This window comes from Columba livia, chromosome 1 (genome assembly GCF_036013475.1).
Source record: "Columba livia isolate bColLiv1 breed racing homer chromosome 1, bColLiv1.pat.W.v2, whole genome shotgun sequence".
NCBI lineage: Eukaryota > Metazoa > Chordata > Aves > Columbiformes > Columbidae > Columba > Columba livia.
This window is the reverse complement of record NC_088602.1, coordinates 47,036,742-47,056,342: the sequence shown is the minus strand read 5'-3', so window position 1 is coordinate 47,056,342 and position 19,601 is coordinate 47,036,742. Positions and strand designations below refer to the sequence as shown.

Genomic DNA, 19,601 nt, shown 5'->3' with positions numbered 1-19,601 from the left:
GCCCATGAAGAAAAGATGGCATTGCTTCTGAAACACCAGACACCAGCTAGGAGCGCTGCACCTGAATTTCCATGCTCTGCTGACTCCTGCACAATCACTGTGAGACCTGTAGATCAGCCATGCAATTTCTTTTCCCTGTTGTGGCTGGCACTGGTATTTTCCCTTCTGAAAGGAGGTCGACCCCATCAGACATCATGCGGGGCTCAAGTAGCAATACAACAGAGGCTATTTAAGCATTTGGAGCTTTTGGAGAAGCTGCTTTCAAAACTCCAGCTATGACTGACAGAAATGGAATGGAATGGAACATGCCATCCAGCATGTCCCTCCCAGATGATACACACCACCATGTGCAACATGCTCCACCTAACCTGAAGATCCCATGCCAGCTCCCACCCAGAGAGATGTTCCGTCTGGTTGGCATTTGCTGATGGAGCTGATGGGTGAGCCAGCAAGGCCTCCTGCAAGGGGTGGGATGGGTCTAAGGGTGATGCAGGGCTGCTCTGGCCGAGTGGTGTTGAGTAGAATCTGCTGGCCAGAGCGGGAGGGCTCGGTGCCTCTGTCCTCGCCTCCACCCAGGTGGTGCTGGGGCTGCATCGTGGCCCTCAAAGCCCAGGTGTCAGAACTCATCCAGGGAATCCAAGCAGCAAAAATACATCAGCACCTACAAGGACAGAGTCAGAAAGTGCTGATGAAACCAAGAAGACAGGAAGAGTCATGACTTTATCTCCCATTCTTTGGGAAGTCCCAGCAAAAAAGGGTCAGTGACTATGGTTTTGCTTTGGCCCCTTCTCAACACATGTGATACCCTCAGGGCACGGCAAGTTGACAGAGATGTGCAGTGTCCCTTTGCCAGGCAGTGGGGCTCAGCAGGGAGCTCCTAGGGAGCTCAGACGTCCTTTCCAAAACTCAAGCAGCAGACACGTTGTCCCAAGGACAGGAGTATGCTTCCTGTCTGGGGCCATCTCTGGGCACCTCGGAAGCGTTTCGCATACTCAGAGCAGTGTTCAGAGCTTTGAAAGATGATCAGCAGAGTCTGCCACACACCTGAACTCCTTGTTCTTCTTGCCTGCTTGGATTTCCCCAGTTCCTCAGATCTCTCAGAGCTCTCTCTCCAGCTTTCTCCTCTTCCTCTGGGGTTGCCCATCACGCTCCTCTTCGCAGGGTGGTTTCCACTTTCAGTCTTGTGAAGAGCCCAGCAACCTTCCCATTCAATAGTATTGTTAGACAAGTAAAGCTATCAGAAACAAGAATCAATTCTGAATCAAATTTAGCTCATGCTACCTTCTCTGCCCAGAGGAGCTCTTCAGGTGTTCACTTTCTGGAGGGACTGGAGGCACCTGCAACAGAAATGTGTAATTGAACAGGTGGCAGGGACATTCCTGCCCAACTGCTACCTCAGCTCTGAAAGGCAGATCCCTTGGATGGGTTTGCTCAGCCCAGCTGTGCCAGAGCCAGTGGGATCACTGCACAAAGTGCGATGGCCAACTTGCATCAGCCTCACTCTGCACTTTTGCAGAGCTGCAGGCTGGTGGATGATCTTGCTTGTCCCTGTGGTAGCAGTCCCGCGTTCTGCAGGGGGAGCCGATTTGTCATGCTGTATGTGGCCCTGACCTACCTCTGAGGCTTCTGTTTGTGCCTGTGGTGCTGGCGACTCCTCAGCTGCTGCACCGGCAAGCCCAGCCTCCTCCTCCTCAAAGAGTTCCTCATGGTGTTCTATGAGGAACTGCACCAGCAGTGTCACCTGCACAGGGCAAACCATTGGTTTACACCCCATTGGCTGAAATGGGCTCAAGCAGCCTTTCCCACTCCTGACCCTCCTTTCACTGCAGAAAGCTGCAGCCATGGGCCTGCTCTTGCCAGCAGCTCCCCCACCAGCATTTGCCAAAGAGAGGAAGCAGCCAGGAACCTCTGAACAGCAAAACTCAGGTGGGCTTGGGAGGCTGTAGCCAGCAGGTAAACACAGCATACCTTCCCTGTTACCTGCACCAGGACATCCAGGGGAAGGGTGTCCCCCTGGATAGGGTGTGGGATGGGCTGAGGAGGTTTGGCCCCAAACAGATGGCCAGGTTGGCAGCCGTCATCCTGCTGGTGTCTATGTTCCTGCTGTTGTTATGCAGCACGGTGAGCAGGTGCTTGAGGAGGAGGAGATTGGGCTTGGGCAACTTGCTGGCCACCCTGAGGGAACAGGAACACAAAGTTAATAAAGTAGGTGTCTGGCTGAAAAGATGGCTTTTTCAGTCAGGCTGTGGCTTAGCCAGCAAGTCCCGGTCTCTGGCAGTGCCTGTGGAGCAGACGGGCTGCTGGGCACACTTACTCTTTCAGCCCTGCCAGCCTCTCCTGCCTGCTGGGCTTCTGCAGGGCGTCCATGCACTGCTGGTAGAGCTGCGTCTGGAGGAGCTGGGAGGGGATCTTGTGCAGGAAGTCCTGCAATGGCAAGGGCTGCGGGTGAGGCTGTGACCAGTGCCACGGGAGCACAGGCAGCATCCCCAGCACTCTGGCTGGGCAGCAGCTCCTGGCTTTGGGCTCCTGCTCTGGCAGGTGCCCCTCAGCAGCAACAGAGACGGGAGCTGCCGGGCTGCATGTCATAGGGTTCACCTTCAGGATGATGGACAGGAGGTGCACGGGCTGGCTTTGGAGCTGGACCTCCACTCCTCTGTCAAGGGCCTCCCTGATCTCTCGCGAGGCATGCTCACTGGCCACCAGCCAGAAGACCCTCTCTGTGGATAGGCTGCACTCCTGCAGGAGAGCCAGCAGGTCCTGCAGGGGACAGAAGAGGACATTGCTGAGCTGGAGAGAGGCCCTGGGACAGGTGAACCATTTTCAGGGGCAGGATCAAGGGTTGATGAGTCTCCAGCTCTTACTGGAACAGGACAGGACAGGTAGCAGGTGGTAGCTGATGTGGGGAGGAGCTGGCTTTTTCTGCAAGACCTGTCCGGGGTCTCTGTGATGGAGACAACAATTGTCCAGAGGAGGCTACAGGATGGGGACCCCCTGGCCAGACATGCTTACCTGGATGGGCTGAAGTAGCTTGTTGTCCTGGCTGCAGAGCTCTGACAGGGGCCGGCCAAAGAGAAGCCCCCGGTCAGCAGGCCCTGATGGCCCAGCCGAGGTCCCTTGTCGTGCAAAGGGCCAGGGCAGCCCCCTCCACCTCCCGCAGGTCCCCCCTGGTGCCAAGGAGAACAGAGCAAAGAGCCGTGGAGCAGAAGCACCAGGCAAGTGCTCCTGGACCTTCTCAACGCTGTCCCCCACTCTCGAGCACATGGGAGAAATGTCATTTGGGATCGAGGGACCCCAGGGGCTCAGCTCTCTCCTCCGCAGAGCGATGGGGACAGATGAGCCCTGCGGAAAGGGCAGCAGCTGCCCCAGTGCAGCACGAGTGCCCATCTGCGAGAGGAGAGAAGGGCCATCCTGCCCCCATCTTTCCCAAACTCACCAGCTGAGTGGCCAACTTCTCCTTCACTGCTGGAGGGGACAGCGGGTGGTGGCTGCTGCTCTGCCCCAGCCTGCAAGAAATGCACTATGCTCACCAAACAGCCTTGCAGCAGAAGGGGCCTCAGTGAGCTGCATCAGCCCCTGGCCACGTGTGAGAGTTGGGGATGGCTGAGATTGTACCCCGGGTGATCCTGACCTTTGCCTGGCTCTTGACCAGCCTCTCCAGGCTGCTGGTGTGCAGAATCATGGCCTGGGCAAGGGGAAAAGAGCAGAAGGTGAGAAGTGCTGCACCTGATGCTGGGCTGGAGCAGCCTCTGGGGACAGAGCAGAGGCAGGAGGGACACTCACAGCATTGTGGGCCCCCAGCTCCTTCAGCATCAGCTTGAAGGAGGGCAGCTGGGTGATCTGGGCTCCCTCCTCTCCTTCTGGTGGTCTGTGCATGGGGAAGGGGCAAAGAAAGAGCCGCATGAGACCTAAACCACCTTTTCTCTCTCCTGGAAGTTGGGGAGCACTTCCAAGCTGCCCCAAAGCAGCCAGGTGCCAATTGGTAGTGAAGCGGAGAGCAGCAGCAGAGGTGAGGATGGGGCTGGGCAGATGTTGCCTGGACACAGCTGGGTGAAGCCACTCCACCAGCTCTGCCTGCTGAGGAGCTGCCCGCACATTGGGGACAGATCTCCCCAGCTGGGGAGAGGTGTTTCCGCATTGTACAACTCTGCCTGGAGCATCCCCCATGATGTGAGCATGGGCTCCCCAGGCTGCGCTGCCAGGCAGGGCTTACCCAAGGAGAGCGCTGACCCAGAGCTCCTGCGCTGCCCGGCAGCTGCAGAAAGAGAGAAGAAACAGCCTGAGTGCCGCTGCTCCCCATCCTGCGGGCAGAGGCGGGCGCTGGCACAGCCCTGCCCCGGGTGGACGGCCACAGAGGCAGGATGAAGCTCCATGGGGCAGGACTCGTCCCTGCTGTGGGACATGGCACCGAGACTCACCGGAAAGTGATGACCCAGGAGCCGCGGGGCCAGACGAGGACGAGCAAATCGGTGTGCCTGCCTTCCTCCTCCTCAGCAGCATCACTGGCTGCCCCCTTCCCACTGCTGAGCACCTGCAGCTGTCCCAGGGCCAGGCAGAGCTGCGGGCACAGGGCGCTGCCATGTCTGCAGAGAGGAGTGGCAGGGAGTGACCTGGAGGTGGCCGAGCCTGGTGGCTCCCCTCTAGCGTCCCCCTGCCATGGGCATGGCCATGGGTGCATCCAGCACCAGGGTGCCAGGGGCTGCTCCTTGGGTGTCCCTGCCCTGGTGCCAGAGCCAGGGCTTGGAAGGAAAGGCAGCTGGGCTCTATGAGTCTTACTGGGGCTTGCCAATGATCAAGGTGTTACTGAAGAGGAGGATGTCCCTCTTCCTCGTCACACGGCCCTGGGTCATCCGCACGCGCTGCCAGAGCAGTGCCTCGGGTAATTCCAGGGCAGGCATGAGCTGCTGCACAAGCTCAGGGTTTTCCCTGCAGAGCAGACAGCATCAGGCATGAGAAAAGCGGCTGCTGCGGGACCCAGTTTTGCTGAGGTGTCCCTGAGCCACGGGGGGATCCTACCTGGAACTGTGGCAGCAGTTCACCTGGCCCATCCTGGTGAGACTAGAAGAAGGTCTACGTGGGACATGCTGGTAGATCCCCAAATACTGCCCAAATTTCAGGAGAAGGGCTGCCAAAAGGCCTCCTAGTGCCAAGTACTGCTGCAGGGCGAGAGCCTGGCTGTCACCCGTGTCGCTCCGTGTTGACCCAGAACCGTTGCAGGGCCAGCGCTGGGTCAACAGAACATCCCATTCTACCCAGGCCGGGGGGGCACTGGGGTCTCTCCCCAGTATGTCCCTATCTCTCTTGTAGTGGGAGCCCAGCCCTGGGCACAGCACTGCAGGCCTGGCCTCAGCAGCGCTGAGCAGAGGGGAAGGGTCACCTCCCTCCAGCTGCTGCCAACGCTTTGCCTGGGGCAGCACTCGCCACTGCCTTGCTGGCTCTTGGTCACTTGTTGTACATCAGGACTTCAGGACCTTTTGTGCCACACTGGTTTCCAGCAGCTTTGTCAAGCTGCTTTGGCTCACAAATCTGTGTGCATGTGTCCTGAGATGCTTCATGCCCATACTGGTGCCATCCCCAGTCAGTCCCACCCTCTTTCTGCAGGTCTTCCAGTGCCACTGTTGTGAGGATAAGGGCATGTTTCCTCCAGCCAAAGCTGTGGTCCAGGTGGAAAGTCTCTCTCTTTTTATGGGACAGGGAGATAGGGGATGCAGCCTGGTGACAGGGTCCAAAGATGGAGTTTCCAGATAACCTCTTTTTTTCCATATCTCCAGCTCTTTCGTGGCCACTCTGTTCTTCACATAACAGCTGGGTAAAAGGTGGTGGTGGGTACTCTCTAGTAGACCCCAACGTCTAAATCATTGGGGGGAAACTCCAAGAAGCACAGCAGACCAGAAGAGTCAAGCCCAGGGGGTTGCAGACACGTCCTGCTCACTCCCCACTCTACCTGGGATGCTATAGGCAGTTATTAGAAGAAATCCATCCTTCTGCCTGCTCGAGCCAGTTCTGTTGTCTCTTTGGCTCCAAATGTATAAAGCTAAGTCAGGAGAAGCTAAAAGCCAAAACCCAAGCTCTCGTGACATTTTGTGGAAGGAAGGGAGGGAGGGACAAACAGAAGGAAGAAAGGAAAGAAAGAAGGGGAGGGGGGAGACAGAGTGAGTAGGACTCTCTGTGAGCCCTCTAAGGGTAGTGGTGGGAAAGAGTTTCCAGGACTGTAAGACCTCCTGCTCATGTAATGTGTATTTGCATAGATAGGTGTCTGAAGAAGGACGTACTGAATGGCTGAAAAATGAGATGGGAGCACACACAGATTTTATCTTAGCACCTTCCACTGGCATTTGACAAGGGCTTCTGGACACCATTTTTAGCTCCAGCTTCCCATCAGTCCCTTGGCATGTTTTGTGCTTCAAAACAAAGCCTCACAACTTCCTGCTGCAAAAGAAAGGTAACATCACAATGACATCCTAGGCACAAGTCTGGGTCTTCTTGTCACTCAACAGCTGAGCAGAGGACTAATGGGAAGGCAGAGGAGATCAAAGGATGTCCAGGGCCTGTCTCTATCCAGGGTCTATGTTCCCTAGTAGCCTGTGTGTTCTGTCATTGACAGCTGCCCTTTGAGCAAGGCAAGACTTTGAAATGAATAAGTTCCCAGGTCCTGTTTAAGAAGGGAAATATACTTTTGGTAACTTCTGGAATAATTTGACATAGGAGAATGCATTATTTATGTATGACCACAGGTTTTGCAAATGATCAAAGGTTGCTCTTCACAGTGAAAAATCAGCTTAACCCTCTTGTATATGACACCAGTGAGAGTCAAGCTCTGTTCTTTGCACACAAGGTATTTTATGGGGTGGTGGCCGACTCTCTGAGTGACTTTGGAATTTTGGAAGTTCTGTTGCTCTCTTGACACTGCAGACAAACCATAGCGCCTGCTGAAAGGCAGTCCCAGGTATTTCTAGCTTCTCAGGAGACCTTCCAGCTGAGGTGGGAAGGGCTGCTCTTTGCCTTCTTAGGAGCTTCACAAGCCAAAAGACATACTGACATTTGTCCTGATTCCAGCTACAGTGGCAACCAACGGGTCCTGCAGCTTGAGGGGCTCCCTGTGACATTACTGGTTATGGTGGCCTGACAAAGAGAATTGTTATTTAGCAACAACTAAAGCTACCTTGTAAAAACTGTTTTTCATGCTGCCTGGCAGTTTATTTGAAGCCTTTCCAAAGGACAGCTAGAATGTGTCCATCACAAATCGTTGCTGTAGTAGAAGGGGACAGCTTTGCATCCTGTCAGTGCTGTGCTTCCTGCTGCCACAAGTGCAGTGGCTGAGGTGGCTGCAGCTGGTGGGGTCGTCTCCTTTTCAGAAGGAACCAAGAAAAAGAAAATGGAAAAAGCAAAGTAAATGGCTGAGCAATTTGCTGTACCAGAAGAACCTAGAGCTGAGCTCCATCCCCATGAATGGCTTAGCTAAGTACCCTTGTGCGGGTACGCAGCTGAGGAAAACATGCAGGCCGACTCAATGTGAGTGATAAAGCATGATTCAACTTTATTGCTATCAACGACACCTATTTATACAGATTGCAATAATTATGCATACCTGTCACCTGCTGATTGGCTTAGATCCAAAGGCTACATTTGCCTGACCCTCCTACTTGAGGTTAGCTAGCCGCGCGAGTTTTGTGCCTCCTCAGCTCCCACCTCCCCAAAGTTGTTTGCAATACTTGTCAAGGTCACAGTGCCCTTGCCATTTCTCCTAATGACCAGCAGTTTCCACTGAGGCCTATTGAGGCATTGAGGCCTAGTTATGCTAAGCTCCTAAATCATGACAAACCGCTAACTTATCAGAACAGAACTCTTATTAGAACAAACATTAGAAAAAAAGTCTTCTTAGAACAAACTCTGGTCGTGCAACTGCTCCATGGATTCATGTCCTTCATCTTTAAGCCACTGCCTAACACCCTTGAAACCTCTAACTGAAAATGTGTAAACAGAGAGCTGGTGAAATGTGGCTTTTATGATATGTTAGGAAGAGATGGTGTGGAAATTAACAAGTAGAAATTAACGAAGGAAGGATAATTTAGTTTGCCCATCACCTAAAAATGTAGCATTGGTGCTATATTACTAATATTTTATATTGTTTTCTGGGGTGAAAGACTGTAATTCCTAGGTCAGAGTAGAATAGAATATTTCAGTTGGAAGGGACTTACAGTGACCACCTAGTCCAACTGCCTGACCACTTTGGGGCTGACCAAAACCTAAAGCATGTTATTAAGGGCACTGTCCTAATGCCTCTTAAACACTGACAGGCTCAGGACATCGACCACCTCTCTAGGAAGACTGCTCCGGTGTTCAACTACCCTCTTGCTGAAGAAATATTTCCTAGTGTCAAGTCTGAACCTCCCCAGACACAGTTTTGAACCATTTCTACATGTCACGGTACTGGGAACCAGGGAGAAGAGATCCAAACCTCCCTCTCCACATCCCCTCCTCAAGAGGCTGTAGAGAGCAATGAGGTCACTCCACAGCCTTTTCTCCAAACTAAAAAATGCCGGAGTCCTCAGCCCCTCCTCATAGGATATTACTTCCCGCCCCTTCACCGGTTTTGTCGCCCTCCTCTGGACACCTTCAAGTATCTCAACATCCTTTTTAAATTCTGAGGCCCAAAACTGCAGACAGTACTCAAAGTCCTTTTTGGTAATTGTTTAATTGTAAAATTTGGGAATTTTCAATCAAATTCAATCACTCTGGCAGTAGGGCTATTCTAGGGATGAATATGCCAAATTAAAACACTCCCGTAGGCTTCCACTGGCTTCAACAGAACTATGATAGGGTATAATATAGACGTAAGTTATACTATATATATGTTTTGCATTTCTGAACATGGCCATCCTGCAGTGTTGGCACAGGAATATGTGTTCAAAATATAATAAATTCAGGAGCATATCCAGAATACAGTATAAGTAGTATTCTCCCTATGTTATCTTGATGCCAACCAAAATAATTCTATTTGTGGAGCTTTCCTGAGTTAATGCCTTTGGGACCTGAAATTCAAACCTAGCCAATAGGTTCTATAAGATTAATTTCAAATACAAATAAACATTATTAATAATCTGACCACTCACAATCAGTTCTGCAAAGAACATTGACTTTAGGAAAAGATTTGAAGGAACCTGTATGGCACAATTGAAAAAAGGCATTGGCATGACAGAAAAGAAAAAAAAAAAAAAAAGCTGGTTTCATTTACCTCTGTCATAAAATCTCTTTACACTTCTGTGAGGCCAAAACTTGCTGGTTAATTTTCCATTCATTTCTTGGGGCTGTAATTTATCTCACAGGGAGTAGCAAAAGGACCAAACTTTGAAGAGCAAGTGCAGTATCTAACTGTGCTTATCCAAGAGGCCAAGACCATAATGCCACACATCCCTTGCAAATGTCCACTTTTGGAAAGAGTGACCCATAGATGACCTTGGCTCCTGTCCTCACAAATCCCACACAGAAGCCAGTTTAGGCAAAACCAAAGGCATAGGAGTGAGACTTTCAGTATCACAAAGCCGTCACACAGATTATCCATTTCCATTTTATTCAGGGAATTCTTAGAAAACCTTCACACAAATCCTGCTACAGGAAGGCCGTGTGACTCTCTTGTATCAACAGGATAAGTAATAGAAATTATTATCAGGGGACAACAAGGCACTTTTTGATTACTTTCTCTACAAAGTCATGATCATCTAAATGGTATGAAAAATTATAACAACTGAGAAAAATAAGAAATTATGACAGAGCTGAGATTTGAGAAGTTCTAAGTTTCTAAAAACTTGGAGAGAATTTATATATACTTTGTGTCTTTAAAAACGTTTTTAACACAAATATATCTGAAAATTACTGAGAAAATATATGATCTGAAGTTAGAATAAGAATGTAGTAACATGCTTAAAGACACTTTCTAGTACTATACAAAGTGAATGAAGCTTTTTGACTATATTTGAGTTCTCATAAGCTTCACCTTCCTCAGTGGCAGCAGATGAAAATGCAAAAATACTCTCTAAAAGGTGTTAAAAATGCTAAAATACCATACCAGCCATTGACAAAATTATGAACAGATCTTTTTTTTCTTTATAAGAATTGATGAAAATATCCAGTTCTTAATTTTCCCTTAATTAAATCTTATTTTAAAATATCTTTTTAAAAGAGGAGGAAAAAAGTATTCTGCAATACATCTTCTAAAAATAGCTGTAAGGGTTTTTCTTCTGTGAAATAATCCAAGTCACCTCTCCAGCGTGACCAAGGAGCAGCGATGTCCGCGCTCCCTCTTCTGGCTCCGCAGCAGCATTGACCTCACAGCACATCCTGACCGGGTGACGTCACGGCGGTGACGTCACGGCTGAGGCGTTTGCACGGCAGGGAGAACAACAATGTCACCGTCCTCTTCCAGTTTCCCTAAAGAGAAAAAACAAAAGTTGCTTCAAATGGAAATGAAAATGGTAAAAACAAAACAAAACAAAAGTTTCCAAATGTCCTGAAAGGTTTTTTCCAAGATCTGGCAGTTGAAAAATATAAAAATGCCCTGCGCAATGAGCGACAGCACTTTTTCAAGATTTGTAATACTGCAGTAATGTTTAATAATCAAATCAGTTATAGAAATCCCTTTTTATGTGGTGGACAATCTGTAAACTTTTAAATATAAGTTTATCTAATAAATTGTTCACGACGAAGATTTAAATAATCTTTTTAATGTTCAAATTAAAGACTTTTTAATGGTCTAATTGTAAACCAAATAACTCCCCCTAAAAAAACAGTAACAGAAACACAAAATAGATAGCCTCATTGTCTCAGGATGCACATTTATTTGTATGTTTCTGTAGGAGGAACTCATACAACCAAGACTTTGCAGCTTCCCCATATGTGATTCTGTATACAGCAGCCTACTGTGAAGAATAGTGTAAACAATACAACTTTCAAAGTGACAGAAGGCACCTTTTAAAATTCTTTGACAGTGTTTCTCATACGATGAACACAGAACTCTTACATCTGCAGTATGAAGCCATCTTTGCTGAGTTAGCCGCATAGCTTGTCAGAGTAGTCTTAACAATGGCTGGCATTCAGTTTTAACTGAAGAGACTATTTATTTATTATTAAAACTAAATTAGTGGTTTCAAGATAAATGGATAAAGTACATTCTGCCACTTGTGATTATTGTTTTCATTTGCTGCAACTTTGATTATGACCTTAGATAGCGGAGCCATCTCAGAGGCAAAGGAGGTTCATACTAGACATGAGGAAGACATTTTTTGCAGTGAGGGTGGTGAAACACTGGCCCAGGTTGCCCAGAGAGGTGGTAGATGCCCCATCCCTGGAGACATTCCAGGCCAGGCTGGACGGAGCTCTGAGCAACCTGATCTAGTTGAAGATGCCCTTGCTCATTGCAGGGGGGATGGACTAGATTGCTGTTAAAGTTCCCTCCCAACCCAAACTCTTCTCTGAGTCTATGATTCTATACCAAGGCTCAGGAATGCATTACCTCCAGCGTGGTGCATCTGCACAAATACTGGCATGAAAAAATTTTTTTCTCTACACTTGTTCAATTTAACAAGAAGGTGGGCTTGTTATAAGGGGTAGCAGGAAGCGCAAAATCAACATCCCACTCGCTTCTTCCTATGGTTTGTGTATGACATCTGAAATGGAAAGGACTTCTATTTCTTCACAGGGTTTGTATAGCAAAATACACTAAACAGGGCCAACTCAAAATATGCCACTCCAGGAGTCAACAGTCCACATGCTGTGCAATGTGGCCCAAAATTGCAGGCTTATGGTCCAAAATGGCTCAGAGCATTAGCTGGTGTCTAAGACGCACAGCAGACAGGAGTTTGGAAATAACATTTGGGGTGGACCTACTTAATTACTAGGAAGCCGGTGTTTCTTCCCTAGTAGTAAATCCCCCACACAAACCACATGCTTCATGACACAGAAGCTGAGACTGCAGTGCCATCAGTGTCTCAGCTCCCTCCAGTCTTGGCCAGGCTCATGGAGCCCCTGTGTTCCTTCAAGGCACAGGGGCCTCACAGCTGCCTCCATCACAGCGGTTTGCCCAAGGGAACTGGGTACTGTGGGCAGCTGCTTACCCCTAGTGCAGGCACAAATCCAGGTGTGGCTCTGCCCCATAATCACTTGTTCACGCAGACCAGAATGACACAGCTAGTACGTGCTGACTGCACTAAGATTTCTGGAAGATGAAGCTCTGCTAGTTGGTGTCATAGGGGCAGAGTTATGAGCTATGTCTTTCGTTTCCTGCTTCACTGCATTTTGGGAATAAGAGGAGGTATTAATTACACCCTGGGCCCTTTCCTAGTCATCCTTCCCCCAGGCACAAGCAGGGGTTAAGCTTCAGTTTGCTGCCATCGGCAAAGTGGGGCAATCCTATCCCTGCACTAGTATAAGCTAATGAGCAAGTACACAACAAGCTGTCCCCACATCAGTACAAGCTAATGAAGTTCCACAACATGAGCACTTTGTATTACAAAACTGACCAACTTTAATTTTTAAAACACAAGGCCATTCAGAGATAAAAAATATCGGCTTAGCATAGTGTGACTTCAGAAATGTCATGTTGTTCAATATCCACTACTGGTAACGTCTCTATATTTAAACACTAATAAATAACACAGAGTTTGTGGATTTGACTTTTGACTATAATAACTTGTTCTGACCTTAGCTTTCAAGAAAACCTGTTAAACAACTGTTATGTCAGTTCAAAACAGCAGTGCTCAATTCTGCGACTCGCAATCTCAGGCTAAATGCTACAGGCACTAGCTACAAATACTTAAAACACCTGTGGCTTTGGGACGCTCTGCCAAAAGACCTTCACAGAGTTGTGGGATGGTTGAGGTTGGAAGGGACCTCTGGAGGTCATCTGTTCCAAACCCCCTCCTCAAGCAGAGCCGCCGAGGGCCCTTTTCTCCAGCTGTTATCACCTCTCTTCTTCTTGCAAAAACAGAAAGCAGGAGCGACACACAATCCCATACCTTAGACCTGCTTTATAGAAAGACCATGGTCACAAAAGTCATGTAATGTCCACAGCATATTCCGTGATTAAATTTTTGTGTTTTTTAAGACTTTTTAAGTGGCCATGGCTCAGTTTGATTCAGTTCACTATGCAGGAGTCAACACTAGAAAAACAAAGACTAAATATTCATATAAACATTGATCCTTGTGAGGCACAGTCAAGTCAGTTGATATCCAGGAAAATGTAAGCTTTCAAGGAAAAATCTTCAACACTTAAAACCTGCAGCTTTACACATTGACAGAGATTGTTTGTGAGCAGAAGTCCAAGGGCTTTGGAGAGGAGTCAGCGGAAATAAAATCTCAGAAATGTCAGGAAGGATTGAAATCTCTGTCTTGGCTGGCAACACGCAGCTCTCACATGAGTAGGTGAAACAATAAAAACGTGAATAAATACAAACCATTATTTTTAGATACCAAAGGTCACTAAATGGAATTAGATAAGACTAATGCAAAGTAAGCACACACCAAACCTATGAACTTTGGGAGTTATTATATATGAAATCACCTATACCACTTTGAAGAAGTTAACTATATTTTTAGAAGCCAAAAGGCTGTTATGGATTAGTAATTCTGATGCATGAATAAATAAGAGAATTAGATTTGTATTACTTTATTAACTTAACACTTTGTTTATATTTAAAGACTATTGATGTTAAAATATGCTTTTTGTATTAACCCAAAGAATATGTATGTCTGGTTTTGTATTTTTGAGGTTCCTATCAAGTGTTTAGTATCCATAGATCATGTACATGATACAGAATATCACTGTTATTTTGCATCAGGAACTAATCTTTTAAATTAAGGTGTTAAATAGAAACCTGAGGAGAGAATGTTCAATTCTTCTTTTGCTGCTTTCCAGTCTTTTCAAAGCTTCATACTTTTCCTTTGTATCTTCTTCAGGGCTTTACCTGTACAGGTAGAAGTTAAATTTAGGGTATATTTTATTTTCCCTTGGACAGTTTATGAATTTTTCATCAAATAGCTACTGGATAAATAGAAATATATTTGTCTCATGGAAATATGACACTGTAGAAGTTAATAATTACTCTGATCCTTTGCACAGATTATCTATTATGTTGCATTAAATGAAACATGATCTTCAGAATTTTTGTCAGTTAAAGTACTCATTTCAGGTGTGGCTAAAGTTTGTCTTAAGTAAAGACTATTCCTTATTTTGTGGTTTTAGAATTGTTATTAAGAACGTAAATATGTTGTGTCTTAAATAGAAACCACTTTATGTATAGAAGCCACTTTGTATTTTAGAAGAAATTGCTTCCTCAGATCTAATAAATAGTTTTATTTTGTACCCCTCTAATCCCTGCTGTGAAACGAAATGAAAATTGTTTCAAAGATGCTACAGAACCTTGCAGTCACATCTGAAGATACAGGATCAAAATCTTTACAAGGCCTTCAGATTTCAAGCCTGAAAACTCTAGAATGGGGAATGTCAGCAGCTTTTATTTATTTGTTTTATTTATTTACTCTGGATATCGCCACAGACAGGTGATAATAGCATACTTCTATCAACACAGTAATGTTCAAAAGCTACCATATGGAGACAAGTCTTATCCAGTGCATGAAATGTTTTTGTGAAATCCTTTTGCTGATCGCAAATTTAATCTACTTACAACACTGTGCTTCTGAATGGCTGGAAAACAGTTTAGAAAATGAAATGTCAAACACAGAGAAGTTGGTACCATGATTATATCCAGACATTTTATGCAGGGAAGACTTAGAGGCTGTGTTTTCTTGCTGGCCATTGTATATTCGAGAATCAAAGGTAGTTACAAAGATGAGAATGAAGTGGACTGACACAGTGCTTGCCTGAATTATTTCCTATAGACAACAGCTTTTGCAAAGGATTAAGTGCCAGATCCCAAACCAAATTCAGGTTCTTATCACAATTCCTATGTGCCTGTCCCTTCAAAGTCTCATCAGAATCCCAAGCTTAGTGACCCTTTTTACTTGTTCAGGAAGAGTTAAGTTACAAGTTGGTGACTGTGAGCCAAGGACTTTTTAGATGGCTACACAACAGTCTCCAGACAATTTCAGGCTCTGGTGATTTTCTGTCTACTGACTGGACATGCTCTTCACTCTTGACCACGCAAGGAAACCAAAGTGTATCTTGTAATTGGTAAGTTCTTACTGAAGTACCTATTAAGCTGGCAGTTTATTTGGTTGGCTTGCTAGACTCTGTGTTTCAACCAACTTTCAAGGATGATAATCAAGCCATAGATGATCACGTGCAGGCAGCCATAGCCTCCTACAGCTCTTGTTTAGCTGTCTCAGATACTGGATATCTTGGCAGTCTCTCTACTGAGGTCAGGTGTTTCTCAGTGGCATGAAAAATTGTAAATAAGGGTCATAATTGTCCATGACCCTTGCTCTGTTACAGATGCAGCCAAGTAAAGTTGAGTTTTTCAAACCAAAGTATGAGCAGTTCATGGTGGTTTCCCATAGAATTACAGAATGTCCTGAGTTGGAAGGGACCCACAAGGATCATCAAGTCCTGCCCCTGCATGTGACAACCCCACAGTTCACACCATGTCTGAGGATGTTGTTCAGTCTCTTCTTGAACACTGTCAGGCTTGGGGCTGTGACAACTCCCTGGGGAGCCTGTTCCAGTGCTCTGGGCAGGATGAAAGTGGGCATGGATCTTGAAGGAGTTTCCATGCCATGACAACAGGCAGGCATTTCCCTTATAGCCAAACATGCCTTCTTGCCTTCACCCTGCTCTCCAGGGGTCCTTCTGCTGTTATCCTGACTCCGTATTGACAGGTCGGCCAAGACCACAGTTGCCATTTAATCTAAGCTGATTACCTGAAGTCCCTCTTTACCTGAGAAAAAGTAGCAGGCATCCTCAGTGTCGTCCACTCTGTCCTAAGAAATGTGGCAGGAATTATTTCCTTGAAATACCCGCCGTTGTTCATTGACTGAGCAAAATGCCTCACTTGGGAGTTGAGGCGAGACACTGGTCTTTTAGAAACCCACCAACCTGACTGACTTAGATGTACTGCTGGCATTTTCTGTCAGCACTCGGTTACTTCACTGTCCCAGCAAAAGCAGCAGCATACACTATACCACCACTGCCTCTGGGGGTGACTGAGCGGCTGTGTGGCCTTGGCTCTTCCACCAGATCCACTTTGCAGGACCTGAACCGGGGAACCACCACGTAACCATCGCGGGCAGGTTGGTGTTGGCACCTGCAGTCCTATCGTAGTACCTTATCTCACCCCGCAGGACCCATGTAGGGAAGATGCATGGCTCTGTTGCCAACTCCCATGTCTTCAGAGGAATTTTTTACTCTCATCTTCAAAAAAAAATTTTTTTAAAAATCAAAAAATCTGTCAGCTGCAATAATTTGGGAGCATTTCCGTCACCGGGCAGGCAGCCCTTGCTGCACCTCCCCTTTCTGTGGCCAGGAAGGCCAATGGCATCCTGGAGTGTATTAGGTTGAGAGAGGTTCTCCTTCCCCTCTACTCCACCCTGGTGAGACCACATCTGGAATATTGTGTCCAGTTCTGGCCTCCTCAGTTCCAAAAGGACAGGGAACTGCTGGAGAGGGTCCAGCGTAGGGCAACAAAGATGATTAAGGGAGTGGAGCACCTCCCTTATGAGGAAAGGCTGAGGGAGCTGGGTCTCTTTAGTCTGGAGGAGACTGAGAGGTCATCTCATTAATGTTTATAAATATGTAAGGGGTGAACGTCACGAGGATGGAGCCAGGCTCTTCTCAGTGACAACCAATGGTAGGAGAAGGGGTAATGGGTACAAACTGGGACACAGGAGGTTCCGTTTAAATTTGAAAAGTAACTTCTTCTCGGTGAGGGTAACAGAGCACTGGAACAGGCTGTCCAGGGAGGTTGTGGAGTCTCCTACTCCGGAGACATTAAAACCCGCCTGGACACATTCCTGTGTAACCTCATCTAGGTGTTCCAGCTCCGTCAAGGGGATTGGACTAGATGATCTTTTGAGGTCCCTTCCAATCCCAAACATTCTGTGATTCTGCTTCCCCAGGGCGCGTTTCCCTCCCTTACGGCACTCTCCGGCCCACCCAGCAGCCCGGGCGGTCGCTCTCCCCTCACGGTGGGGCGGCTCAAGGCCGCTCCCGCCCGCGCTCCCGCCCGGCTCGGCGCGGCACCGCCTCCCGGCAGCCCCCGCGCGCCGCTCGCTCTCGCGAGACTCCTTATTCTCGCGGCAGCGGGGCGCCGCCATCTTACCTGCTCGCCCGCTCGCTCCGTCTGGCTCTGCGGCTGAGGAGAGAAGCACGGCGGGCGGGTTGGGCGGCGTGTTTGGGAGCTGCGCTCTGGGCCCGCCGGCCGCGCTGCTCTCCGCCTGAGGCGGGGGGGAGAGGGGAGAACTGCGGAGCAGCTGGACCGCACTCCACCGGGCGAGGAGCGGCGAGAGCGGGGCCCGCAGGGAGCAGCCGCCGCTCGGCTGGTTCCGCCCCCTTCGTGGCGCTTGGGCCTCCGGCCCCTGCCAAGCGGCTTCTGCCGAACCGGGAGGCGGCCTCGGCGCGTGAGGGGAGGCGCGTCGGGAGCGGGGGTCCCGGCCGGCGGGGCGCTGCGGACCCCGCCGGCGCTGTTGGTGCGGCTGCTGCTGCCGGGGAGGCGGGGGGCCCGGGCCGCTCTGGATGGTGGTTAAAATGATCATAGAAAACTTCGAGGCGCTGAAATCCTGGCTCAGCAAAACCTTGGAGCCCATGTGAGTAGCCGCGACCCTTCCTCTCTCTCTTTCTCCCCTCCCCACTCCCCCAAATAAACCTTCACTTGGAAAAGACGGGGCTGCTGAGGGGCGGGGAACGCCATGCCGGAGAGGCCCGAGGACAGCCCGGGAGTTGCCCCCCCAGCGCCCTTCTTCCCCGGTTCTCTCCCGTGGGTTGCGTCGTTCCCCCGCTCTCTGGGGCCGTCCCCGACGGGGAGGTAGGACCGTCTTTCTCCGGAGGATGCAGCTTCCCCCCCCCTAGCGACTGCATTCGTCTTTCCCTTTGTAGCCCAGGGTGAGCGGGAGATGGTGTGTCTGCGTGTGCAGCTCGCTGTTCCCTGCTCTCAGCCCCAGTCGGTGCCAGGTTAATAACCACAGCTTGCCGCCCTGTCCGATAACCTTCTCTGAGAGAGCTCGGGTGCCATTGGGACGTTTTCCAGGATCCTGGGATCTTCCCAGTAGCATTTTCCGTAGACTCGTCGCACGTCGTTCTTGGTTGTTTTCGATATTTGTTACTCTCTTGTTTTCCTCCACCCGAATAAAAATTGCATCAGTAGAACGCTTGGGAGTAAGAACCCCAGTGAATAATTTGCTTCTTTGTGAATACCTACTTGGCTTCTAAGCATAACATTCATGTGAGTAATTGGGGATCTTCTGCAAATAGTCCATGTTTTCCTTCTCTGAATTACATTTTAGTGGAAATGAGATGTGAACTTGGTTCTAAGGTTTCATCTTCTGGAGGTGTGGTGTCTGTAGACATTTTAGATCAAAACATGCGCTTCATTTGTAGTTCTGAAACACCATTATAACATTTCTGAATTAAATTGCTGGAGCTTGATCTGAGCCAGTAGAACTAACGAATCTATTCTGGTATTAACTTTTCCTCTGAGATGTTTGGCCACTGTTGGTTTTACTCTGATGCTATTGAATGGGAAAAAAAAAAAGTCTGCTTTATGTCTTCCATGGCCATTAGTTAAGTATATGTACGTACATGTATAGTTTTTATGACTTATGCTAAAATGAATAAGTTATAAAATGCTGGGACATTTTTAGGAGAACTGGTGTTTTGGCAGGGGGGCTACTGTTCTGTTTTTCCATAGGGCCTAATCCAAACCACAGGGAAATAGATGAGTATTGAACTTAATTTCAGTGGACTTAGAATTAGGCCTGCAGCAAATTACGCTGAGTGTTTTGTATAAAAGGTTTGACCCTTAAGACTATGGTAAGAATTTTTTTATTTGAAAAAAAATATGTATCTTCATCTTGTAAAGGTGTGGGTTTGGGAAGGTGGATTAATCTTCCTCTTGGGTGAATGTAAGGTGATATTAAAATAACAAAGGACATTGGTAAGGTAATATTAGAATAACAGAGTGCATTGTGTTCTGTGGTAACAGATCCAGCTAGTCCTCAGGTACAGAATGCTCCCTGTTATTCTCTGGATACATTCTTGCATGAATATTCTGCTAATGGCAATCAGCAGTTTGATGTCACTGTTGGAAAATCTTGTCATTTCCAAAATACATGTTGGTATTTTTAAATTATAAATGGTACATACTTTTCTCTTAGGTGCTCAGGAGCTGGAGATGGATACGTTAGCTTCAAAGAGTTTACAAGCAACATTTTTAAATTCTATGAGATCTGGAAGTCGGCTAGTGGCGTTTTCAGGAGGGCTTTAGTTGACTTAAAAATCTCTATACTGAGTAGATACATTAGGTTCTTTGAATTTTGCAGATCTTATCCAAAATTGATTTATATGTTTTTTTTTTCTACGCACTCTTGAATATTATGCATCGGGAGCTGAAGTTTGACTTTACCAGTACATAATAAAAGTTTCCTATTCACAATACAAGAAT

General features: G+C 47.8%; 1 protein-coding gene across 8 annotated transcripts in view; it reads left to right on the top strand.

The window, feature by feature from the left end:
- The first annotated feature begins 17,274 nt into the window (after positions 1–17,274).
- RBM26 (RNA binding motif protein 26) overlaps positions 17,275–19,601 on the top strand; it is a 58,902-nt gene continuing 56,575 nt past the window's right edge. For all 8 annotated transcript variants that reach the window (XM_065056561.1, XM_065056536.1, XM_065056547.1 and 5 more), the window contains exon 1: positions 17,275–17,748. In XM_065056561.1, coding sequence (XP_064912633.1) covers positions 17,678–17,748 — 71 coding nt within the window. In that variant the 5' untranslated portion in view covers positions 17,275–17,677. The remainder of the gene's footprint in view (positions 17,749–19,601) is intronic.